Here is a 24,750-nt window from a genome sequence, read left to right on the forward strand (position 1 = left end):
AGCAATAACAAATAAATTCGAGTAGTTTGTTTTTGAATTAAATATTTCGATTTGGCAAAGATAGTGTGTGATTTGCCATATTCTATTCTTTTTCCATACAATATAATGCTTGGTGAAATGGTGTTTGCATTTCCATATCGTATTGAAAAGGAGCGCTGTGGCAGGATGGATACTATAGAGCATATGCTTTGATCTTAGGCCTTGGCTTAAAACGAATTTGGTGCACATACATATTTTATATACGCGTCCACCTCCAACAAGCCCTAAAAGGAAATCATTGGATAAATACCAAGGAGCTAGTGGACGAGCTTGCTTTGTTCACTCTGTGGCAGAGGCCTCCCCACAACTTCTTAGCAGGAAAGCTAAAAATTATGTGGGGGTCCATTCAAATTGATGCATATGCTTGTTATTTCTTCATAATTATACCCACATATCCCTTACAAATACAGTGCCCCGTCTTAAATTCAGTCCACACCTTGCTTTGCTCACCTCAAAAACGTTTTTGGCACATTTCTATGGTGTTTTATGTGTACCAAAGAGAAGGAACGACATAATTAATTCATGTTATGACACAATAGCATGAATAAATATTAATAAAATTAAAAGCTAAATGGAACAAAAATAAGAAAAAACATGCAAACATTATAGCATCACTTTTTTATTGATCGAGATCATGATGGCATCTTTTTGTAATTAATACATTAATCAATCTATATATATGGAGCTCGTATAATACTTAAAGAACTTGCGAATTGGTAAGATGAGAGTCAATAGGAATTTCTCAAGCCAGTCTTTTCACTCCAGGACAAAATACCCTCGATTCCTATGTAATCATACCTTATTATTCAATATTCTTACACGATGATGTGTTTGTAAGTAATTTTTTAATTATAAAATGACCTTATTTTCAAGTCAGGTTACAACTTACAAGAATAGTTCATTAATTAAATTAGAATGCCTTAATAAAATTATGGTCTAAGTTTTGCCTCCCATAAACATAAGAATCTCTCTGCTTCCATCGTTATGCGCTGCCGATCAAATTCATAGATTTCATTTCAACCAACATACACATCGACTTGATTATGCACTTGTTTGATACTCGACTGACTTGCACTTGAGAGTAAAGTTATGAACCCAACTTCCTAATTATCATAATAACTATAATAATAAACCTAAGAGGTTCTTCTAGTGATTAAGGAAATATGTTCACTTTTTAACTTTTTAGATTCAAATTTTAAGAATATTGCACAAGTAAATTTATTAATATATACGCCAGATTTGAAAGAAGAATGCACAATTAAAATCATTTGAATACATATTTTAAAAAATTAAAAATAAAATTATATACCATTATGCACTGTTTGATATTATGGTCTTATCATGCTTTTTAAGATTTTTAATTTTTAAAGAACTTTATATTGATATTTTTTTATCATTTTAATATAATAATATTAAAATTAAAAAATATATATTATTTTAATATATTTTCAAAAAAATAAACTCTCAAATAGACTATAAAGCAAAACTAAGCTATAATAGGCATATTGATTGCAATAAACTTTTTTTTTAGGCAACGGTTAATTAAATTAAGTCATAACCATATAGCACTGCATAGACTATATAAAGCGTAGACCTTGCACGAGAATGAAGACTCAAGGGAATGAGGTTGCCTTTCTTTAGTCGCAACGCACCCCCATTTTCACAATATTCTTCTTCTTCTTCTTCTTCTTCTTCTTGGTGGTGGTGGTGGTTTTGCTGCTGCCTTTTCCTCCTTTGATTGGCTGCTTCAAAACGGCCTCCATTACCGCCACCACAACCTTTTCCGTCAAAACTAGCCTCCCCTCCTCCCCTGCCACCACCCCACTTGTCATCTCTTTTTATTTCTTTCTGTTGCGGTGCCTCAGAATTTGATCATTTGGTTTGAAATTTGAATACAAGAAAGGTTAGAGAGAAAGAGAAAAAATGAGAAAGGAAAGGAGATCAAGAAGGATATCAAGAATAGGGAGCTATGCAATATCATCATCAATGTCAATGAGAGATCATCGGCAACAACCTTGTATAACTTGTACAACGTTTAACATTCTAGCACCTATCTATAAACGTCTTAACATTAACAATGATCAGGATCAGAATTCACGTGAAAGTGATTACAGGGCCTATTGGCTTGTCAGAAACCAGAGGATTTTGGTTTCCTTGTTGCGTGAAAGATCTTCCATAATTTGTCTTCAGGTTCTTCTCTCTCTCTCTCTCTGCCTCTGTGCTTGTCTCTGTCTCTGTCTCTCTATGTTTTTTATGATTGTTTTGATTGATTTGTTGATTGTTTCAAATTCTTGTAGGAATTTTGGTTGGGAAATGAAGAGTTGGTCAACATGTATGAGAAGAGATTAGGTGATGCAGGCTATCTCAATTTCAAGCTTGCACGAACCAACAACCGTGGTGATGGTTGGTACCTACCTTTCTTATTCATTTCTCATCTTGGAATTTTCTCTGGAATCCCTTTTGTTTATACATTAAAATTTTGGTTTTTTTTTTATGAATTCTGTTATTTCATAGTTTACCATTTTGTGCAAAGATCGAAACTTTTATACAATTTTTGGATCATGTTGGACTTCCTGTAATCAGACATTATAGGCCATGTTCCAGGAGTTTGCTAATTTGATCTGCATTTGATGTTTCTTGTTTCATCAATTGTTCCATCACTATTTCCTAGTGGTTTAATGTCTCGAATTTGGACAAAATAGGGAAGATATCTTCCAAATTTGACCAATTCCTCTGCTTCCTGTTCTCTTTCACTATCTTCAGGAGAATTCTTCCATGTATTCAGAAATAAGAATAAAGAGTTTTAAGTTTTGTTGGAGGTTGGGGATTTTTGTTGAGGAAATAAAATGGTCTTAGATACAAATGAATAGCAGAAGAAACAATGAGCAGAATTTTCTTTTGTTGAATCCTTTTGAACATACTGTGTCATTGTATGATATCCCAGGCCTACTGATCGCTGTGCGCAAGGACTATTTCAGAGTTATTAACCATAGGGAATTGTTGTTCAATGATTGCGGGGATCGAGTTGCTCAGTTGTTACATGTTGAATTAGCTGCCCCTTGTTCACCATGCCGGAACAATGACACTCGCCAAGAAATTCTCATTGTCAATACCCACTTGTTATTTCCTCATGATTCAAGTTTGTCTCTTGTAAGATTGAATCAGGTAAGTACATTTTTCCACCCTTTGTTTTTCTCTTTTCTATCTTCTTCGCAAGTAACTTCTTACTATCCTTGGTTTTGGCCTGTGTTCTATGATTGCAATAACAGGTCTACAAAATCCTGCAGTATGTGGAATCTTATCAGAAAGAAAACAAGCTTAGCCTAACGCCTATTATGCTTTGCGGGTAATTACATGATCATATGCTAAATGTCATAAAGAAACCACTCCAGCTTGGTAGATTCTATGCCCTTCACACAATCACACTCATTGTATTCCTTAACCTTTACTGTGTACTTTCTGCAGTGACTGGAATGGGAGCAAACGGGGGCATGTTTACAAGTTCCTCAGGTCACAAGGCTTTGTATCCTCGTATGATACTGCTCATCAGTACACTGATGCAGATGCTCACAAGGTCCTTATTTTCATGTTCAAACTAGTAATAATTTATTTTCTTCGGTAGAAATCACTTTGTTGGTTACATCCGATGCATAAATTTCTCATTCCTTTCATGTGTTGTGCTCAGTGGGTTAGCCACCTTAATCATCGTGGAAATATTTGTGGCGTGGATTTTATATGGCTTCTTAATCCCAATAGATACCGCAAGCTACTAAAAACAAGTTGGAGTGAAGCAGTATTTGGCATGTTCAAGGTCAGATTTTTATTCTTTAACATTAACCTGGAATTCTCTGTTTTCATGATCTTAACACTTCAACGATCTCACTCTGTTTATTGTTGGGCTTCATTTGTACATTTCTTTGGTATCTACACCTCCTCTTAACTCAATTGATGGTCACTTAATAATATCAGCGTAAGGCTGGACAGTGTAAATAAAAAATTAGCAAGCCAGCTTATATTGTGAGTGTCATCTAGTTAATGTTTCTTCTTTGAAGAGACATCCCCAAATGACCTAGAATCTGTGCAACTTCACAAGCAAGAAGGACGCCAACTTTCGGTCAACTAAGGCATTTGTAATCTCTCATCTCTTTTGCAACCTCGAGTTACTTCTTAATGTCCCATAGAAACTGTTGCTAAGCTGGTTGTTTTGGAATGAACCCGTATATTTTTTGTGTTTTGCGTTGGTTTTGTAATGTCAGGGACATGGAATTTAAAAATAGAATTTTATCAGCCTTGGGAGAACAATTCTTGAGTTTCTATCTCTGAAATAGAATTTTACATTTCAGTATCTGCTACGGAGAGCTTCCCTGACAGAAGAAGATGCCTTTGCCTTTCTGAAGGCTGATAGTGATAGTGACTGCATTACCTACTCAGGCTTCTGTGAAGCTCTTCAGCAGGTATGATAAGTGGAACCTGTATTATCTCCTATCAATGCGGTTGCTTAGTAAGATGTTTGTATTCATTTGCTTGACAACTCATACATAACAATGTTCTAAATATTCAGCTTAACTTAACCGGCCATTGTTATGGACTCAGCAACGAAGAAACAAAGGATTTGTGGGCGCAGGCAGACATTGATGGGAATGGTGTTCTTGATTATAAAGAATTTCAGGTAACCAACTAAAAAGTGAATGTCGCACTAGCTATAATTTACGAAAGCATCAGGATACTCTGATTTCCACACCAATTCTTCACAATGCAACCGCCTTTTTAGCAAGCTGTGGTAGCACCAGGATTGGCAATCCAGGTTGCTTGATCTCAAATTAAAATACTTTCTGCAATCCACAAATTAGTTGTACTTTTGCCAACATTTGTTTATGTTTTTAACCTGATGAATGGCTTCCATGTTTTTGCTGATCTTTACGTCAAAATGTGTATATGTGCTACATCATATCTGTTTTATCATATTGTTTTCAGAAAAGAAAGCAATTCGACATATGTTAATACCTGTAAAACAGTGTTCTAAACTACGATGTTCGCATTGTGGGATTTTGGAACTACAGCAGCGAATTTGGAATCCTATATGGTCAAAGCAGAAAGATGATGAAATCCAAGACGATAATCTTAAGGGTAGAGAAGAGCAAACAATTGGTTTCAGTGTGGAGAATGCTGTTCTCTTCCCTCCTGAAGTAGAGAAAGGAATGTGGCCTAAGAACTACTCTCTTTCAGATCATGCCCGACTAACGGTGGTGTTCTCACCAATAAGAATGCCATGCTCACGATTGATATCATGAAAGTCCTTGAAAGCAAACTAGGCACAAGACTTAGAACAGAATGAACGAGCACAGCATGAGGGGCCGCAAACAGGTTGTCACGAGAGGGTTGCTAAAACAGGCACACGAATTATCAAGTGAGGGGCTTTGAATTCTCTTTCAGTTTTTTTCTCCAAATGTAATAGGGTAGCCTTTAGAATGTCAAAGTTGAGAGGGTGACATGTTGCAGCAAACTCTCCAATGGACTTGCTTTTGAATATTCAAGGACTCCTGTTGGGCACCGATGGACTGGACTAGCTGTGCCAGTCTCCTTGGTGGATTCCAGGTTCTGCTTCATCTGTTTGCTCCTTGACAATGAAATAGGAACAAGGTGAAGAAGAAGAGAATAAACGAAAGAGAGCAGCGGTAGAAATTTACTCTCGTGGATAGAAGTAGGCATGCATCACCTTTTGTAGCTTTTGGTGAGGGCAACAGCAGATTGCTTCAAGCATTTTGGCCATTTTTAGGATGTAGGCATAAAAGTATCTTCTTATAAGAGAGTTTTGCCCTGACTCTGTAATATGCTGTTATAAATAAAGTAGTGGTTGTAATTAATCAAATTGTAGAGAAGAAAACCTCAGAATCCAATCCACATTTTTATCTGTTTTCCTTTATAATGCATCTCTCAGGCAACTATGGTTGAAAAAAAGTTGCCTTCAACCATTTTTTTGTACGTGAAGCCTCAATTTGGGTTCATGGGCTAGGGTTGACTTGTCCTCATGGCAGAGAGTCGAACGTTGGAACTCTGATCATCTGCTGGTTTTTAAGGTTGAGAGAGCGATCAGTACGAGAAACACTAGATTCCCTGATCTTGTCGATCTGTTATTTAGAAGAGGAGTATCTCTAGATTATCCAGAGAGATTCAATGGAGCTATAGAAAAAGCTTCGGATGTCACGCTAATGAATGGCGTGTCAAGTATAGCTGTGTCCGTCGCGACTGCACCCCCATGGACCATACTTGCCTACACGCAACAATGGAACCCACTAGTATATGTGGCCACGTATGGCACAGATGGGACAATCGCACTTGACCCTTTACTGTGTTACACGATGGGTTGTCACTCTTGATCTTCCCAAACAAACCAGTTACACATACCTTAGCTTCATTTATTAAAGCCGGCATGGAGGGAAAAAGTTTCTAGCTTGGGTGGATTGACTTTACTCGTCAGATTAAAATCTATTTTAATATTTCTTTAAAAAAAAAGTAAAATGATATTGTCTTAGTTAACAAAATAATTCAAATTAATCAGCAAAATCCATTACCAGATCTAAAAACAGGATTAAATTATTGTAAAAATAACCCTAAAATCTTAAATTAATTGGCAAGTGGAGATCAGATATAAAGTAATAAACATATTAACCACACAAGAGCACACAAAAAAAATTATATGTTTTAGTTACTTAGATATATTCCACGAGACGATGAGAAGAGAAATTTATTATGAGAAAATATAAAATTATAAAATATTATACAAAATTATTTTTTTACCCAAAATCTCAACTCAATCTAGAATTCAAATTTTCTCACTACTTTTTAGTTGCTTAAGTATAGAGAATATAGACACTTACAAATAAATTTTAACTCTAAAATATAATAATTTTAAGCTTTTATATATACATTAAATATATGAATATTTTTGTTAAGCCTGTAATTTAAATTGAGCTAACATACAAAACTTGAACTTCTATTTAATCATCTCCATCAAACCAATCAAATTAGACAATATTTGAAATTGATTCAAGATAAGTTGTCAATATGTTAGCAAGTTTTCAATTTAATAGGTATATCTTATTTTATCCGGAGAATATATAATTCATGCTTTAAACATAATTGATTTGTTGGTGATTTGATCATGTAAAAAATTTTCAATCTTATTCCTATTTCAATAACTATAGTTTCATAGATAATATCTCTCGAAATCTTATTAGACAAATAAAATTGAATAGCACTATATACTCATTTTATAAAATCTCTCTTCATCATTCATTCCCTTAATCAAATTGTCCATGCAATACTTTAAATAAACCTTGTTAAATTAACAAAAAAATATTTTAATACTCCATAAATTAAAATCTTTCTTAATTAAAAATTTTTACATTAAACTTTATAATTGTCATACTTTTGTTGCCATTATAAAAATCAATCAATATCCAAATAAGCTATGATACAATTATAAATTGTAAAAACAACTATTAAATCTTAAAACCAATTGGTATGTAAAGATATATATATATATATATATGTATATATATATATATAAGATAATAAGAATAATAGTGCACAAGAAATTTGCATAGTTGAAAATTTAGGCTCACTCCACATGTGAGATGATTAAAGAAACTAGAGAAAATGAGAAACTACAAAGTGCCATAGAAAATTATTATTTCATCATAGATTTTAAAATACTCAAAACTCATATTTTTCAATTTTTTTTCTAGCCACAAAACTGTAGAGAATATAGGCATTTTTTTAAAAAAAGTTTTAACCCTAAAATGTAATTTACATATATATTTTTTTAATTTTAATTTTTTTTAAAAAAAACCAACAAAAGTGAATTTTGGAGGAATCACAAGGTTTCAAAAATAGAACCCGTCTGCCACACATGGCCAACATGATTATAGAGCCTCACAACCTAACATTTTTTTCCAAAGAGGATTGAGACTACGAAATTGATTACTATTTTCTATAAAGCTAGGATCGAACTTTTTGACTCTTGTGGCCGCTTCGTGAATCACATAATTTAATTGCCTTTTGAAGTTCCGTACAAAAAAGAGAGGATAAGATGTAGAGATTTCAGACTTGAATGACATAATGCAGGAGGGACTTGTAAAAAAAAACTGAAAAACTAAAAAGGAGTAACCCCGGAATTATCCAAGCATCGCTCCTGCCTCTGATTAAGGGAGGATGAGAAGTATAAAACTATCCTCAACTTTTGGCACAATTTCCAGCACCAAAAATTAAGTCGTCGTGGTTAACAAAATTATTACTTTAGGGTTCCAAGCGGGTCATGTCTTTCTTTTTCCTCCTCCTCCTCTTCTCCTTCTTCTTCTGTTTTAATTATGAAAAATAAAAAGGTATATCCATGTTGGGGCGTGCATGCAAAGGTTAAAAAGAGAACAGGGAAAGGTATTCTTTCAGAACTCCACTACCTCAACAACCTTTTTATAAAGGAATAATCAAGGATGTGCAAAGCCCTAATCCAAGAGACCATCGCTTTCAAATACGAGAAAAATAAATAAATAAAAGCATCGTATTATATAATATTCCAGCAAGCATAGCAACAAATTGAGTGCCAATACACACACGTACATACAATTTGCAACAAAGAGAATAGGCGTGAAATGTTGAGAGACTTGGCATTTGTATCTTCAACGATGTTTGGAGTGATGGATTCGTTTTACTTTGATTTGAGGCTTTTAGATTTCATAAAGTAAAAGCAGTTGTGGGCTAGAGAGGTCCCGGCAAGAGTACCTATCCATCCCAAATGCTGTGTCTTTTTCTAAAGCATCCTAGTCTCTTTTCAATCACCTACAATATCTCACTATAAAGTTTGTATTATATTATCAAGATTCTCGTATGTTCCCTCGGTTCTTTTTTATTTTATTTAATAAAGGTTTTTTCATTAAAAAAATATTAAATCGTAGCCTCAAACAGACACTAAATTCAATGATTTCCAAGCTTTCACACACTGCACAAATTTCTTGGGGTCCAAGCTCACTGGAATGGAGGATGGGGAAGAGAGAAACTAGGAAAATGAAATCCTAGATAGGAAAAATCAATTCGTAGTGATCCTGAGAGTTGAGATATATTAGAAGATTTACTTTCCTCGCTATGGCACCTTGACAACAATGCGAGGATTAACACTTTGTTAAGAATATAAATGGATTTGATTATTAAATTATTGGAAAATTTTCCAACTTTTTTTAAAAGATTTTTCAGTTCAGACATCAATAATTGTATAAGGTTTCGTTTGTCTTTGTGAATCTATTAACATGTTTTTTTATTATTACAAGTACTTAAAATTGTATAAGGTTTCGTTTGTCTTTGTGCATCTATTAATATGTTTTTTTTTTTTATTATTACAAGTACTTGAACGGTATAGTTTTTGCAAATAATTGTCATGTAGAATGAAAGTTGTGCCTCTTTTAGATAAAAGAATGGTTCTCGTTAATTAAAATACTGGTATTACCTAACCTGAATAATTTTTTAATAATTTTGAAGAGTATAAAACCAAAACATGTAAAACTCCAACTAGTTTGACGAGTTAATTTAAAAGCCAAATAATATTTAAGATGAAAAAAAATCTGCAAGTTAATTCATTAACCTGATTAATCTAAACCTGTATAATTTCAACTTATTTATTTATTTTTTAAACAAAATAAGTTGATCCCCGACAATTGTTAGGGGAATCTTGTATTGAATTTACCCTATATTAGATTTTATAACCAGTGTACAAAACTAGCAATACAGGCCAGATAAATACATAAATAATATAAAAGAAATGCTGGGAAATGGCTATAGGGTGGATGGTCTAAAGGCAACAGATTTGATAATTGAGTTTACTCATCATGCATGAATGGTCAAGCATCTATCGCCATCCTCTTTTGAGAAACCGACTTCACCTCCCCCACGTTGTCTGCTCTTTTGGTACAGCTAAAACTACAAACTAAACCCTAAAAGAATAGGAAAATAATTAAATATATACACAAGAAAAAGGAAAAGGAAATGGAAAAGAAAAGGGAAAAGGGAAATCCTAGGATTCCTTCCGAGGACATTTCATTCATGTGTTGGTGGAGCCTGATTGCTCTGCTGTCTATAACATCTTGGTCTTTGTCGATTTAATTAAAAAAGACAAAGGAAAAAAGGAGGAAAAAGAAAAAAAGAAGGTTCTCTAGTCCTCCAATATATATATATATATATATATATATACATACATGTAAAATAAAATATAAAATTGAGGCAACTTGTTTTCGGTAAACATTCTAATATTTGACTCACCATATCTTAAGATGCCTTTACAAATGATTTAACTCAATATTAATATGTGCAAGTCCTCCAAAAGAAATAATAATAATCTAGGGGCAACATTCCAATTTAATTATGAAACCTATAGCTAAATTATGGTTTTGAATCGAAGAGTCGAGACAAAACAAGCTACAGCTGATGTTACTTGGTAATTATAAAAATCCCAAATCTTTGAACATAGTTTACATCAAGTCCTCGAAGTATTTCTTATCTCAATTGGGTTTTCTTTTTATCTTAATTAGGTTTTCAGTGTGGAAATGAATTGATAAGCAGATTCAAATGATAGACCAAAATATTAGTGAATTGTTTAAGATCTTTGCTTTGAATAATATTAAACTCAAATGAGAGACCAAAAAGAGAAACATAAAACCTTTGCATTTTTTTTTAAAAAAAAACTAGGGGTTGAAAAAGTTTTCCTTTTACCAATTGAATTAAATTCTAATGAATTCACTATTTTTATTTTTTTAATGTTCTCTCAAATTGACTTGAAGGACATTTAAATAAATAAATAAATAAAAGAAGCCCGCGTCACCCTGTGGGAGGTTAGGGATGATGTTTCATGGCACCTTCTTCTTCCTCCTGTATCATCTCCTTTCGAACCATCTCCCTTTCCTTATTTACACACGTCAGACGCGTAGACCCCACCGTGTTACAACATCACACGTGTCAAGATAGCATTCACTAGACTGCGTAAGGCCCCCTTTAATCTGGATTACCACCCTCCAACTCACATTCCCTTTCCCCATCCTACCCCTACCACATCCCCACTCCGTGGTATTTATGGTAAATAAGGACACGACCATGGGTAAACAAGTAATAAAAATCCCATACGCGGAATATCCGAGGGTGTCGTGTTTTATTTTTATTATTTATTTAAACGCGTCGGGTTGGGTTCCAAGATGAGGTCTTCACTTTCTCTGTAGTTTCCTTCAAATGTCATCAATGGAGCCCTTAAAATATCTTCAAGACTGAATCTTCTATCCTCGATTCGTCTTCTCTTTGTAAATTGAGTGAAGGGTTTATTTTTCTTTGAAAACCATGGCTGTTATGTCTTTGAACTTGAATTCACTGCCCTTAGGCTTTAGATTCAGACCATCAGATGAAGAACTAGTTAATTACTACTTAAGACACAAAATCAATGGAAAAGATGATAAAGTTAAAGTTATTCGTGGAATTGATGTCTGCAAATGGGAACCTTGGGACTTACCAGGTACATAAATGCATACATAAATACTAAAAAGGGTGAAAAATCCTTCCTTTTTGTGTCTTTTGAATTAATCTTGAAAAATTGTTTGTTTTTTTTCCGTTGTTGTTGTTGTAGTCTTGTCGATAATAAAGAACAAGGATCCGGAGTGGTTTTTTTTCTGTCCATTAGACAGGAAGTATCCAAATGGATCGAGGCAGAATAGAGCAACAGATGCTGGGTATTGGAAGGCAACTGGCAAGGATAGGAAGATCAAGTCTGGAAATAGATTGATTGGAATGAAGAAGACTCTGGTATTTTATACTGGACGTGCTCCTAAGGGGAAGAGGACTAATTGGGTTATGCATGAGTATCGTGCTACTGAAGAGGAGCTTGATGGAACTAAGCCTGGCCAGGTAAAATCAGTTTTTGGTTACTGGTTTTATGTTTTTTCTGTGAAGTTTAGAGCTTTGATGTTTTCCATTGATTGAATTGTCTCATTTGTTGCTTATATGTTTGTAGGTTCGACAGCTTGTGTGCTTTGTCAATTTGGAAAATAATGGTCGTTTATGATAGTGTTGTTTTCTTTTTTTTAGTTATCATGGCTGCTCCATTTCTATTGGGACAGTTGTTTTGGATAGTTTCATGCAATGCAGGGTGCATTAGGGTGCTTTGTTGTTTGTTTGTTTGATGGATTGATTTCTTTTGCTGCATAAACCGCTGCATCCATGATTGATTGACGCCATTGGGTGCTTAAAAATTTAGAAATAAATGGCTATGGCACTTTATTTTTGGTCTGTTTGCAAATGATGCTCATTACATAAGATGTTTTAAACCCTTTGTGCTTGCTTGGTATCTATATAGCCATTAGTATTTCGATTTTGATAACTTTGGACAATGTTATGCAATGCAGAGTGCCTTTGTTCTTTGTCGTTTGTTTAAGAAACAAGATGAGAGCATTGAGAGTCCGAACTGTAATGAAGCTGAAGCTACTGTTTCGTCTCCTACCACAGCTCAATCGTCTCCAGAAGTTGCACAATTTGATCAACCACTGACTGAAGCATCTCCGGCAAATACAACAACCTCTGAGGTTGTAGCGCCAGTTGAATTTCCAAGCTGCAGCGTTGGTGTTTCTGAAGGAGGAGATCAAACTGCTGATTTACCAGCTTCTGAGGTGAGTTGGAAGACAATTATTAATGTTTACAGCATGACCTTTTCAGTGTAAGAGAAATGCAATCTGCAAGTAATTAATTATTTTTGCTTCTTTTTTTAATGCATTTTGTAGGAGGAGCTACAGCTGGAAGAAGCCTTGAATTGGTTATTTGACTCCCCACCACAGGCTCTAGATTACGAACTTTTTCCACCAGTCCATGAGCAGGTCCATGAAGCAGTGGGATCTTCCTCCATGTTTAATCATGGCAACAATGATTTGAGCAGCAGTAACAGAGGGCTGCAATCTCATAATGTTGGAAATGAAACAGATGACTATACCTCTGAATTCATTGATTCCATACTTAAGCAGCCAAATGAACTCTTATATGAGGTGCCTGGCTTTCAGAACAATTCATCATTTCCAAGTGAGAGCCTTTTTAGGGGCAGCTTGCTCCGTGTTGTTGAGGACAATGGATCTTACAGTGGCTCAGATGTTGACATGGAACCAATTAGGGTGAGTGGAAACTGCCACACTACTTCTGCATATCACATTGTCTTGCACATTCTGGGACTCGTTTAAATTTCATTATCTTGTTTTACAAATAAATTTATGCCCTTTAGAAATTTAACCATGCACTTCCATCTCATTACAGATTGAAAAAGGATTTCAGGGTGCTTACTTTCCTGAGGGGAACATTGACGAGAAGCCTTCTTCAACTCTGCTTTATGATAGTAATGTGCATCAGCAGCCAATCTATCTGGGTTCATTACAAAATGGATCTTATGCCCCGCAAAGTGTAGCATCAATTTCTGCCACAGACCAGCTCAATACACTCAACAAACCAAGCAACAGTACGAATGAAGTTGGTGGTAGTGATGCTAATTGGAATGGAATAAGGACCAGGGTTCGCAATCCACAAAATCGACAATTTGGCAGGAATTTCATTATACAAGGTGAGGCACCAAGAAGATTGCATCTGCAGTGTAAGCTCCAAGTCCAACCAATTCAGTTCAGCACAAAGTCAGAAGATTTTAACTCTGGAGAAGGAGAACTTGAATATGAGTGTATTGTGACAAAGGTGAGAAGTCTGTACAATGATGCTGAGTAAAAAGCCTAATGTTTACCTAAATATGTATTTGAGTATAGCTGAATTACCACGTGCAGGAGATAGAAGTTAGTGAAACCAATGCCATGGATGAAGACAGTTATACTAATGCCATTGATGAACAGCTGAAACCTACCCTTGTCAAAGTTAGTGAAACCATTAAATTTTCTGAAGAACTTATACCTAACAATGGAACAGCCGTGAAGAATGATCGCTCTATGCTCAGCAAGGTTTCATGTATGTTCTCGAAGGCTTCTTCTGCATGTGGTTCCATCTGGTCGATTACCATGTTTAGGGTAGCTGTATTAGCAGTTTTGTTTGCAGTCTTAGTGAGCAGATGTAGATATTTTTTTCTCGATACCGCTTAGGGACCTTCTCTCTGCTCAGCTTTCCCGGTTTAATTTTTTTGTTTGTCGGGGTGGGTTTACTAATTAAGCTTATGGGATAGATTTTGTAGGTCGCTATTGATGCATATTATCTCAAGTAGTCAGTTACCTTACTATATGTTCAGACCGAGTCCTATCTGTTTATATTCAACATTTTACCAGTTCAAGCTTTTTTGTAAATCTTGTTTATAGAGGATTAATTTCATGCCTATGTTGGCATATTTCTGTATAAAAATCTTTTGGTGCTTGAATATTTATGGAATTATTGTATGCTTCTCTGGATCAAATTCTACCAATTGCCAGCTCCAGAAGTTGATGTTTTGCATGATCATTCGTTGTGCAAATCACTTCCACCATACTTTCTGCTTTACTTTCTTGGTGCCTTGGCATTCCCAAACAAGCCGAAGTCCAAGACCTGCAGGTCTGGATTCGAAGACAGTCCACTAAGCTTAGGGAGACATGACTTTCTATTTGTCTGTTGGTATGTGAGAGGACATAGGGTAACCCTAAAGAGAACACGGGAAATGTCATTAGTTATTTACGGAAAGCAAATTATTTGTAATGCTGTGCTAAGAAGAGGGGCAACATTGTCAGGTGAGGACTTGAATGTCGGAACAAAAATATATAATGGGGTGAGAGAGGCTCGAACTCTCGACCTCAGGATCACTCTTTAGCTATGAGACCTACGCGCTAGCCAACTGCGCCACCACCCCGTGTTGCTCCCTTCTCGGAAAACCAATTTCAGATACTAAAACATGGTGAAAGCCTAATGGCCTGCAAAGGTTGTCGTTTTCAATTTTCATAGTCATTTGCCGACAACTCCCAAAGATTCATTGGTTTCACTTGAATCCTTTTGTTGTTGTTCATTGATCCTGTACGTTACGAAGCTTGTTTTTATCACTTTGGGAATCGAATTACAGTAGAACTAGCAATAAAGATGGGAACGTTTTTGTATTTGATACTATTCCAAGTCCTTCTTTCATTACTTTTATGTTTTGATTCATCTCAGTCCACTTTCGATCGGCAAACCTATAGAGAACATCTTCTAAACTCATCCCAACGAGACAAGGACTGGTTAATAACCATTAGAAGACAAATTCATCAGAATCCAGAACTCAGATTTGAGGAACACAATACCAGTGCCCTTATTAGAAGTGAACTTGATAAACTTGCTATTGCTTACACATACCCACTTGCCAAAACTGGGATTGTTGCTCAAATTGGCTCTGGTTCACCTCCTGTTGTTGCTCTTCGTGCTGACATGGATGCACTTCCCCTGCAAGTGATGTGCTTCGTAGTCCTTTTTTGTGGTTTAAAGATCGGAACTTTCTGTTTGATTGGTTTTGATTGTGTTTTGTTTATGATTTGTAGGAGCTTGTGGAGTGGGAGCATAAGAGTAAAGTTAATGGAAGAATGCATGGATGTGGTCATGATGCTCATACCACTATGCTCCTTGGTGCTGCCAAGTTGCTTAATGAAAGGAAACATCTGCTTAAGGTAGGTTAGTTAGTCTTTTGTTTCTTTGTGAAGGTGGGGTTTTTAGAGGGCTGTGTGTGTTTTTAATCCTTCTAATGGTGATGAAGACGACTTCCTGATCATGTCTGATTTCGTACGTTAAGATTGTAATTTGTTTCTAGCATGGAAATTGTCCTCTTATGTTATGATGTTAGAAGTGGATGATTATTTGGACTGGCATCAGACTAAGTAATTGTACAAAGATTAGTTGCTTGTCCAGTCATTCAGTGGTTGCAATCGATGCCTTTACACTCTTGCTATTTTTTTTGATGGTTCAGTTTATATGCCCATGTACGCTCTGTGTTTCTTTCTTTCTTCTGGTCATCTTGTAAATTTAATGATGATACCTTTGATTGGTTATAAAGGGAACAGTGAGACTTCTTTTCCAACCTGCTGAGGAAGGAGGTGCTGATATGTACGCTCTGTGTTTCTTTCTTTCTTCTGGTCATCTTGTAAATTTAATGATGATGCCTTTGATTGGTTATAAAGGGAACGGTGAGACTTCTTTTCCAACCTGCTGAGGAAGGAGGTGCTGGTGCATCACATATGATAAAAGATGGTGCCCTTGGTGATGCTGAAGCCATATTTGGGATGCACGTTAATTACAAGATACCCACTGGAACCATAGCATCCTTGTCAGGGCCAGTCTTTGCTGCTGCATCCCTCTTTCAAGTAAAAATAGAAGGCAAAGGTGGGCATGCTGCAGTACCCCATGATGCTGTGGATCCACTACTTGCTGCATCATTTGCAATTTTGGCATTGCAACAGCTCATCTCTAGAGAACTGGATCCCCTCCAGAGTCAGGTATGCCCCTGTTATACATCTGCTCTTGTAGCTTTCTTTTTTTCCATATGTTGATAATCACTACGACCAAGGTACTTGCTGACCTTGCAGGAACCTAGATGAACCTATAAAAGAACAGAGGATTCCTCCTATTAGCTCCCGTCGAAATATTCATAAATTTTATTCTCCACCTCGTCTTTATCCTTTTTGGTCTAACTTATTTAAAACAATCTGTAGACTTCAGAACCATTGGATATATATATAATTTTTTACATTATGAAAGAGAAGTGAAACATTTATTGTCTTATAACTGGTGCTTTGTTTTTGGCTGAAGGTTCTATCTATTACGTATGTCAGAGGAGGGGCGACCTTGAATGTAATTCCACCATATTTTGAATTTGGGGGCACCCTGAGGAGTCTTACGACTGAGGGCTTACATCAACTCCAGCGGAGGTTGAAAGAAGTAAGGGGCATTAATTAACCTCTTCACTTTGAATTTGACAGAAGGAATCATACAGAGTGCATGTTGGCATAATGTTTATCTTGCTATAAAAATATGTATAAAACAGAATTGCATATTCTTCTTTCTCAACCCAGTTAAATACTTTCAATAAAGGTCCTCCAAACTCCCAAGTTCATGCCTTGCTGTCCTAAATGATAGTCTTTAGAGCTAGTAGGATTTTTAATTAACGGCACAAGTTTTCATTCTCTGTGTTGGGCTCTACTGTCTTGAATTTGATTATTCATAACCTAGGTTACTAACCACCGACTGAATGATAGAATCTGTGAAGTAGCTAATGAAAAAGTAAATCATGCTCATATAATTACAACTGCTTGTAGGTTGTTGAAGGCCAGGCAGCTGTCCACAGATGTCATGCGCACGTAGACATGAACGAAAAGGGAGATGTTCCCCTATATCCTGCTACCGTGAATGATGAAAAATTGAATTTGCATGTTGAGAGGGTTAGTAGACTTCTTTTTAATCCAGAGAATTTCAAGATGGGTCAGAAGGTGATGACAGCTGAGGACTTTTCCTTCTATCAAGAAGTGATTCCTGGAGTCATGCTTGATATTGGAATTAGAAATGAAAACGTGGGTGCAATTCACTCCCTGCACTCACCTTACTTCTTTCTTGATGAGGACGTTCTTTCAATTGGGGCAGCATTGCACGCTGCCCTGGCAGAGATATATTTGAATGAGCATCAACAATCTGCAGCACCGTAGAGAATAAGACATCATAAGAGCATGGAAGATCATGAATAAGTTAATAGTGGTCCATGCTATAAAGTCTCTATATGTAGTGGCAGGATATGTAAAAATCAGGGGAAAAAAAGAAGTAATAAAACTCTTGATTCTAGATCACCGTCCAGTTCTGGTTAATGCAATCACCTCTTTCTGAAGAAGATTCTGGTGAGCAACCTGGATACGGGTGCAGCTATTTTGTTCTGCAGAAGTGCCAAAAGCTGCTTCAAGCTGCCTGTCCAGGTAAATGATTATGTTGCCAATATCCTATGCGAGCTTCGGTTGCCCCTCGACCTATTTTACCAAGGGATGTCCTTCCCAGAGCTACATTTGCTTGCACTCTTTTCCTGAAAGATTGAGCAATATTAATTATTCCAAACACTAATGAAGATTTCATGGTATATCATATTACAAAAGATTTCTGCAGACCCAAATCAACTTCACAAACGTGCCTTGTATTTTGCTCGCATTCTTTGCATCCGGACAGCTATTATTTATGATCATATATGCATTCGATGAGGTCATTGTGAATGGTATTCCATGGCTGTAGAGGGCTGAAAAGATGATAGAAGCTGAGTTTGGGCAGCTACAAGACTTGCAAAACAAGTTTCTTAATGGGTTCGAGGACTCTTTGGACTATTTGAAGATTAAAAAGAGTAGAAGTGGCAATGGACTGCTGTAAAAGCTCTTCCATTTTAGGTTGGATGGGATGCCTATTTTTAATAACTAGCATTGGACAAATTCTTGAAGTGACACGTGCTTGGGACTGGTATCAGTGAAGATTCATATCCAGAATAGAAGGCTCCGCCGGTGGGCAGGGTGTTCAATGAATGTTATGCTGGCGAGAGGGCTGGGAGCCTGGGTATATGGCACGGGTTTTATCTAGTATAATCTGCTATAACCTGGTCACGGAAGAGGCCATGTTTACTGCACAATTTGAGTTCAGGATGCCGCCTCGATATCGGCTCTTCACAAACTGGAGCTGTAGCATGTTCCAAGGATTGGACTGTTCGCCTATTAAAACGGTACGTGAGCTGGGTTTGGCATGTCGTGAGACAGTTCGCTTCATATCTGGTGTGGTGGTTGGAGCATTAAGAGGGAGAGGACTGGCCAGTTATTGTATCCATAGTAAATGCTAGGTAGCCAAGCGCGGAGCAGTAACTACTTAAAGTATCTAAGTAGTAAGCTTACTCCAAGAGGAGATGAAATGTATCTTTAAAGTGAGGCTTGTGGAGGCATCCCAATAGAGCATAGATGAAAACAGGCAAGGTTAATACACCTAATTTAGAAGTTAGCACTATTAATGAACATCAACATGAATGTTAGATCTAGTTCAGGTTCCTTGAGGGTCCTAATGAATGAACATCAACGTGAAAAAAAAAATTCATGAACGCTAGAATTGCTCCAATGATCGTCACAACTCACCAGGGAAAAAAAAAAACAATCATAAGTTGCCTAAGTGGCGCTGGCTCGACCTTAAGCTAAAATATATTAAAGAATCAATTGAGAGGGTTAGTAGAGTTCTATTCGATCTAGAGAATTTCAAGATGGGCAAGAAGGTCCGACCGAACCCCACACAAGCCAACCACGCCTTGTATTTATCCAGCTGAACCTCTTCTTATTGGCCCAACAAATCCCTAGCTAGCCTAACCAAAGGTAAGAGGGCGAAAGAAAGGCCGATGATAGTCTAGCCGAGGGTGGCCCCGTCGGAGAAAATAAGGGAAGAAAAATAAAAATACACCGCTCGTAATCATGCATGCTCACCTGGATTCTCAAAATGATACAACCAACGCCATTCCTTAATGTTGGCACCAACCTAATCTCTGGTGCAAGTCACCCTAACCCTGTCATTACCACTGTGTTATTCCCCAGTACAGGTGAATGTTTTAGTTAAGTAATCAATTAGTTTTAATTAAGTAATCAATTAGTTTAAAGTCTGCTATAAACAATCATGCATTGATGCTCTCTCAATCTCAATAATTTCTTCAGCTTTTTGTTCTTGGCATCAAGTGAATGTTTCACTTGTAAAAGTCACATTATTCTCAAAGGACGATTTTGCAGCCATATTAAAAGAAAGAAGAATGACGAATCATGTTTGTAAAGTGGGGTTATCATCATGTTCTCATCACTTAATTTTGTTTCTTTATAATATCAATATGTTAATAGTGATATTAATTAATGATTGAAGTACTAATCCATGAATATTATACTAATGACAAACAATGCCACATGCCTTGGTTTTGGAAGATTCCAACAAATAATATACATACCAGGTTTATAGAGATCTTCATCTTATAAATAGAATTAACCTCTTGGATACCTCTCTCTTTAGATAACAATTAAAAAAAAAACATTGATAAACACAATATCCAATTCCAGATTTAGATTTTTGAATTATAGTTTATTTTTATATATAAGCCAAGCCACTCAATTTTTCTCATTTTTAGTGCTTCTCTGGAAATGTGATAAAAATTATTTTTCAAATAGCTTTTAATAATTTTTTTTAAATTATTTTTAACATAATACATCAAAATAATTAAAAATTAAAAAAATTAATTTTTAAAATTATAATTCACCTGGGATTACAAACACTAGAAAAATGAGATATACTCTGCAACTTACACATACCGTGTCTCAACAAGTGCATTTACGTAAAGATGATAGCAAAGTAAATGCAATCATGAATAACATAATCTTGTGAAATTAGGTACTTGCAACAAAGGTAGTGAGTAATTGAGCATATGATTCCTTAAGCTAAGCAATAATCTAGATTAATTCTATATATTAATTGACCACTCGTCCTAACAGCATCTGGGACCAATCCCTAAATTAGGATCTCTTAATTAATCGGCCAGCCCATGATAAAGTTCTGAATGATTATATGATCTTCTCATGTTTAATCACTTTCTTTGTTCTTAAAGTAGTGTAAATTAATCAAATCACAGCCTCTTAATCACCTTATCTATTGAACAACAAATAATTGTCAGCCATGCACACAATCTCTACCTTTACTAATTAAAAACATTAGAGTAATCAATTGTAGTCAAACTAAATTCTTCATGGGCATGCTTCTTTTTGGCTGGACTCTCAAACTTTGCTCCAGATTGATAATTTGTTGGTCGGTGAAATTCGTTTGTCTATGAGATTTAATTTAGACTGAATTTCTCAAACATTTCAATGGAGGGACTTGAATTTGGATGCCAAGTCATTTACACGTATTACCCAAAGCAACTTGGGCCACTTCTTTCTGCATTGGTGCAAAATTTCCATCTTTTCTTTTTGTTGATCCAAAAGGCTGGTTGGCTCTGGTTTTGATGGAAAGGTAAAAGATGCCGAGTCGATCCCACTCTGGCGAGGAGATTACCGTTCATCTTTGTGGAAACCATTGCCCCATCAATCTGGTGTAAGATCTGGGAAATGACTTTGGCAAAAACCATAAAAGCTTTTCTTTTTAGGGCTTAAAACAACATGCAAATTAAAAAGGAAAGAAATAGGGAAAAGGAGAAAAGGGTTAGCAGTGCTAGGGGCGGCAAGCAGACCATCTCCATGTGATCTATCAACTTTTGTGAATTTCCTTTATATTTGTTAACGTCTTAATTTGCACGCAGAACTGATCACATTTCCGATCCCCACGTTTCATCCATCTCCACTTTGTATGAGAATGGCGGGAAAAACCACCTTGCTTAAACCCTAATGTGCATAGAAAGTTCTTTCTGAATGCTGTATACGGACACTTTATGAAGAAATTATGTGCTATAGGATTGTCCATTATACGCTATCCAATATTCTTTAGGCGCAAGGTTTACGTACTAATGAATTAATAGAGTACTCGCGATCGTATTAACTTGTTTGATTAACAAAAAAGAGTATTTATCATATAAATTCATAAAATTGTTAGACATTTCCAGAAGCATCATCTAGCTACTAATATAATTAATTTCCAATTATATGATAGTTATGAATTTCATTGCTGAAATTATATTATATAGTTTTTTTTATTATTATTAATGTGAATGTTCGAGCTAGATTACTCATATCTTAATTATTTTTTAACTATAAAATTAACAATTATACAAGTCTTTAATAATTTTAAAATTTATAACACTCCAACTAATAATTTCTAGAAAATAAATATAAAATCTTATCAATTAAACTACTACATTATTCAAGATTCTTATCACATAATTTTAACTTAATTGAATTTGAGTGATTTTTTTTTATTAAAAATGAATGGTTTCATTTGTATTTAAAGGACAAGAAATCATTCAAGAATAATCTTTAAAATAAATTTATTTTATATCCTTGTTTTCATAATTATTTTTTAATCAAATATATTTTTATTTTTTTATATTTATTTTTTCTTTCCTTAAATACTAATTAAACACAACTACCAAAAAACATAATAAAAAAATTTCTAATTTTTATCTTTCATCTTTCTTTATCCTTTCTGAATATTTTTATCATGTCTTATCTCATGTAATACAATTTTACCTAGATTCATGAATTGATTCTCGCTATGCAATAAACATTTTGACTGAAGAAAATGTTCATAATTATTCACATGTTAGTTTGAAAAGAGACAAACTAATCCATTAATTACCAGTAATCGCTTGCATGATTAATTGTAAATCTAACTAGAAATCAAATCAAATTGGAGATAAGTTTCTACACGAGATGCATTGAGCTGGACACAGAGAAACCAGGAATCCAGGTTGTTCTCACAACATTGCACATACAATTGACACATCATCACTTTGTCAAAAAAGCTACAGAGATGACTTATCACATCCGTCGGTGGTGTTGGAAGTATGTGACATCCTTTTCAATGTTAAAAAGCTACAGAGATGACTTATCACATCAGTCGGTGGTGCTGGAAGTATGTGACATCCTTTTCAATGTCTTGCTTTGCTCTCTCCCCCTCCATCCCCCCGTAATTTCTCTCTCTCTCTCTCTCTCCCCCTCCCTTGGCCTAATAAACCACTCCATCTCTCCTTAATTTCTCTATAAATTTGCCTACTTCACTGCTTCCCCCCTTCGTCTTTCTCATGATTATGTTGGAGGTTGAAAAGAATTCAGAAAGAAACCATATTATAATCAAGCTTTAGTTTCTTTGTGCATGTAGTACTGGCATTCCATGTGCCTTGGAATCACATTTCTATACTTTGTGTTATTAAACCCCCACCGTCCATTAATACCCTCACTCACTCCTATACGTACGTAAATAAACTGTGATTGCTAGTCTTTATTATCTAGGCCTCCCACTGCATGTCTCTCCCTCCCAATTTCTAGCTTACTGCTTACATTAATTAGCTCATCACTTCATTTTCAGGAAGGTCAATAAGATTGCTTCTCATTAGTGAAAATGGGTGAAGAAGCTAAGCAGGTAAGTAATCATTGAATGGTTTTGCTTGCATGGTTTTTGTTATCTTGGGTTTTGGCAGACCTTTGGGCTTGCATTTCGTTCTATGTGATGATGTTTGATTAATTATTGATAGGAACAAGCCAAGGCAGAGGCTAAGCCAGATGAGAAGAAGAAAGAAAATGCAGAGGAGAAGAAAGAAGAGAAACCAGCAGAGGAAGAAAAGAAGGAAAAACCAAAGCCACCATCTCCATTTGTCTTGTTTGTGGACTTGCATTGTGTGGGATGTGCCAAGAAGATTGAGAGGTCCATCATGAAGATTAGAGGTCTCTATATCTCTCTCTCACACTTCAACTAGTTAAGGAACAATAGAAAATTAAGTCAAGAAGCTAGAAATTAATTAATGAATTCAAACACATTTTCATTAACTGCAGGTGTGGAGGGGGTTGCGATGGATATGGCACAAAACCAAGTGACTATAAAGGGAATAGTGGAACCTCAAGCTGTGTGTAATAAAATCATGAAGAAAACCAAAAGAAGAGCTAAAGTTTTGTCTCCATTGCCTGAAAATGAGGGTGAACCGATGCCCCAAGTTGTTACTTCACAGGTGTTGGCGGCATCTAATTTTAATTTTAAACTCCAATAATAATAAGATAGTTGAGTGATTAAATACTAATTAGACATTGTTGTAATGTTATTATGCTGATAATTTCAGGTAAGTGGATTAACGACTGTGGAGCTTCATATCAACATGCACTGTGAGGCATGTGCAGAGCAACTTAAGAAAAAGATTCTCAAAATGAGAGGTCGTTAAATTAGTTAATTTTTTCTCTTTTGCATTTGATACACGTAATAAACACTACCTAGCTAGGCTCAAGATCTCTGTTTACGTTCTTTTTTCAGAAATTAAGAACATGGCTGCACATAAGTTTTGAGGGTAGAGTCAGGGTGAACATGATTCACACGCTAATTTTTATGAAATTTGGCATGGACAAGGTCCACACAGGATCGCACTTCGAATGAATTCGGTCTGGGTTTGATATAGACATGATTAATGGACTGTTTTGCCCTGATGATTTTCGTCAATTACAAGTGTTTGATTTCTATTGATTACAGGAGTGCAAACAGCAGTGACAGATTTTAGCAGCAGCAAAGTCACAGTGACTGGGACAATGGAGGCAAACAAATTAGTGGAATATGTTTATATACGCACCAAAAAGCAGGCCAGGATAGTGCCACAACCTGAGCCTGAACCTGAACCAGCGAAGGAAGAGGAGAAAAAAGAAGAAGAGAAACCAGCAGAAGAAGCAAACCCAGCTGAAGAGAAAAAAGAAGAGGAAAAACCAGCAGAAGAAGGTGGTGGTGGTGGTGAAAACCCTGAAAAAAATGAGAGGAAAGAAGATGAAGGGAAGAAGGAAGGAGTAGCAAATATAGACATCATCAACGTTGATGAGGAAAACATGAAGAGAATGATGCATCACTACCATCCACTATATGTGATAGAGAGAATACCACCTCCTCAGTTATTCAGTGATGAGAATCCCAATGCATGTTGCATTTCATGATCTTCTAATAATATTGATAATCAAACTCTTTTATGGCTCTGACGAGGTTAATCAACGATCGAGAATGTTTAAATTCTTCTATTTT

The 24,750-nt window shown here is 35.8% G+C and overlaps 4 protein-coding genes and 1 non-coding gene across 9 annotated transcripts; 4 read left to right on the forward strand and 1 right to left on the reverse strand.

Moving 5' to 3' along the window:
- Positions 1-1,620: 1,620 nt before the first annotated feature.
- LOC105139113 (uncharacterized calcium-binding protein At1g02270-like) lies at positions 1,621-5,962 on the forward strand. Of its 4 annotated transcripts, none has more exons than XM_011045443.1 (9): positions 1,621-2,229; positions 2,337-2,442; positions 2,984-3,204; positions 3,309-3,385; positions 3,505-3,613; positions 3,725-3,850; positions 4,383-4,493; positions 4,633-4,708; positions 5,014-5,189. In XM_011045443.1, the coding sequence occupies exons 1-8, from the start codon at positions 1,963-1,965 to the stop codon at positions 4,672-4,674; spliced, it is 1,059 nt and encodes a 352-aa protein (XP_011043745.1). In that variant the 5' UTR covers positions 1,621-1,962; the 3' UTR covers positions 4,675-4,708; positions 5,014-5,189. The 4 variants fall into 4 exon arrangements, with proteins under 4 accessions (XP_011043745.1, XP_011043744.1, XP_011043742.1 ...); XM_011045442.1 differs by having other exon boundaries at positions 1,622-2,229; positions 5,100-5,189; XM_011045440.1 differs by having other exon boundaries at positions 1,627-2,229; positions 4,601-4,708; positions 5,100-5,962.
- A 5,290-nt stretch (positions 5,963-11,252) lies between these two features.
- Positions 11,253-14,473, forward strand: LOC105139114 (uncharacterized). Its single transcript, XM_011045444.1, has 6 exons — positions 11,253-11,584; positions 11,696-11,973; positions 12,471-12,731; positions 12,843-13,223; positions 13,363-13,788; positions 13,875-14,473. Exons 1-6 carry the CDS (start codon positions 11,413-11,415, stop codon positions 14,181-14,183), a joined length of 1,827 nt encoding a protein of 608 aa, XP_011043746.1. The 5' UTR covers positions 11,253-11,412; the 3' UTR covers positions 14,184-14,473.
- A 356-nt stretch (positions 14,474-14,829) lies between these two features.
- On the reverse strand, positions 14,830-14,914 carry TRNAM-CAU (transfer RNA methionine (anticodon CAU)). Its single transcript is given in 2 exon segments — positions 14,830-14,865; positions 14,877-14,914. It is a non-coding gene; the product is annotated as a tRNA-Met (tRNA).
- Positions 14,915-15,062: 148 nt separating this feature from the next.
- On the forward strand, positions 15,063-17,813 carry LOC105139115 (IAA-amino acid hydrolase ILR1-like 3). The gene is given in 5 exon segments (NM_001304320.1): positions 15,063-15,483; positions 15,573-15,698; positions 16,206-16,520; positions 16,834-16,962; positions 17,340-17,813. Coding segments are annotated over 5 exon segments (1,299 nt in total). The 5' UTR covers positions 15,063-15,138; the 3' UTR covers positions 17,724-17,813.
- Positions 17,814-22,700: 4,887 nt separating this feature from the next.
- On the forward strand, positions 22,701-24,750 carry LOC105139116 (uncharacterized). Of its 2 annotated transcripts, XM_011045447.1 has the most exons (6): positions 22,701-22,954; positions 23,071-23,124; positions 23,237-23,426; positions 23,535-23,707; positions 23,816-23,906; positions 24,217-24,750. In XM_011045447.1, exons 2-6 carry the CDS (start codon positions 23,104-23,106, stop codon positions 24,663-24,665), a joined length of 924 nt encoding a protein of 307 aa, XP_011043749.1. In that variant the 5' UTR covers positions 22,701-22,954; positions 23,071-23,103; the 3' UTR covers positions 24,666-24,750. The 2 variants fall into 2 exon arrangements, with proteins under 2 accessions (XP_011043749.1, XP_011043748.1); XM_011045446.1 differs by having other exon boundaries at positions 22,702-23,124.

Source organism: Populus euphratica, unplaced genomic scaffold (assembly GCF_000495115.2).
Source record: "Populus euphratica unplaced genomic scaffold, PopEup_1.0 scaffold121.1, whole genome shotgun sequence".
Lineage (NCBI taxonomy): Eukaryota > Viridiplantae > Streptophyta > Magnoliopsida > Malpighiales > Salicaceae > Populus > Populus euphratica.

Excerpts from the sequence above, each read along its gene's own strand:
- LOC105139116 (XM_011045447.1), top strand. The coding sequence starts at position 23,104 with ATGGGTGAAGAAGCTAAGCAG. Across the intron at positions 23,125-23,236 it reads TGGGTGAAGAAGCTAAGCAG|GAACAAGCCAAGGCAGAGGC; the intron begins GTAAGTAATCAT and ends AATTATTGATAG. Across the intron at positions 23,708-23,815 it reads CCCAAGTTGTTACTTCACAG|GTAAGTGGATTAACGACTGT; the intron begins GTGTTGGCGGCA and ends TGATAATTTCAG.
- LOC105139113 (XM_011045440.1), top strand. The coding sequence starts at position 1,963 with ATGAGAAAGGAAAGGAGATCAAGAAGGATATCAAGAATAGGGAGCTAT. Across the intron at positions 3,614-3,724 it reads CTGATGCAGATGCTCACAAG|TGGGTTAGCCACCTTAATCA; the intron begins GTCCTTATTTTC and ends TGTTGTGCTCAG. Across the intron at positions 4,494-4,600 it reads TCTGTGAAGCTCTTCAGCAG|CTTAACTTAACCGGCCATTG; the intron begins GTATGATAAGTG and ends CTAAATATTCAG.
- LOC105139114 (XM_011045444.1), top strand. The coding sequence starts at position 11,413 with ATGGCTGTTATGTCTTTGAACTTGAATTCACTGCCCTTAGGCTTTAGA. Across the intron at positions 11,585-11,695 it reads GGAACCTTGGGACTTACCAG|TCTTGTCGATAATAAAGAAC; the intron begins GTACATAAATGC and ends TTGTTGTTGTAG. Across the intron at positions 12,732-12,842 it reads CTGATTTACCAGCTTCTGAG|GAGGAGCTACAGCTGGAAGA; the intron begins GTGAGTTGGAAG and ends TGCATTTTGTAG.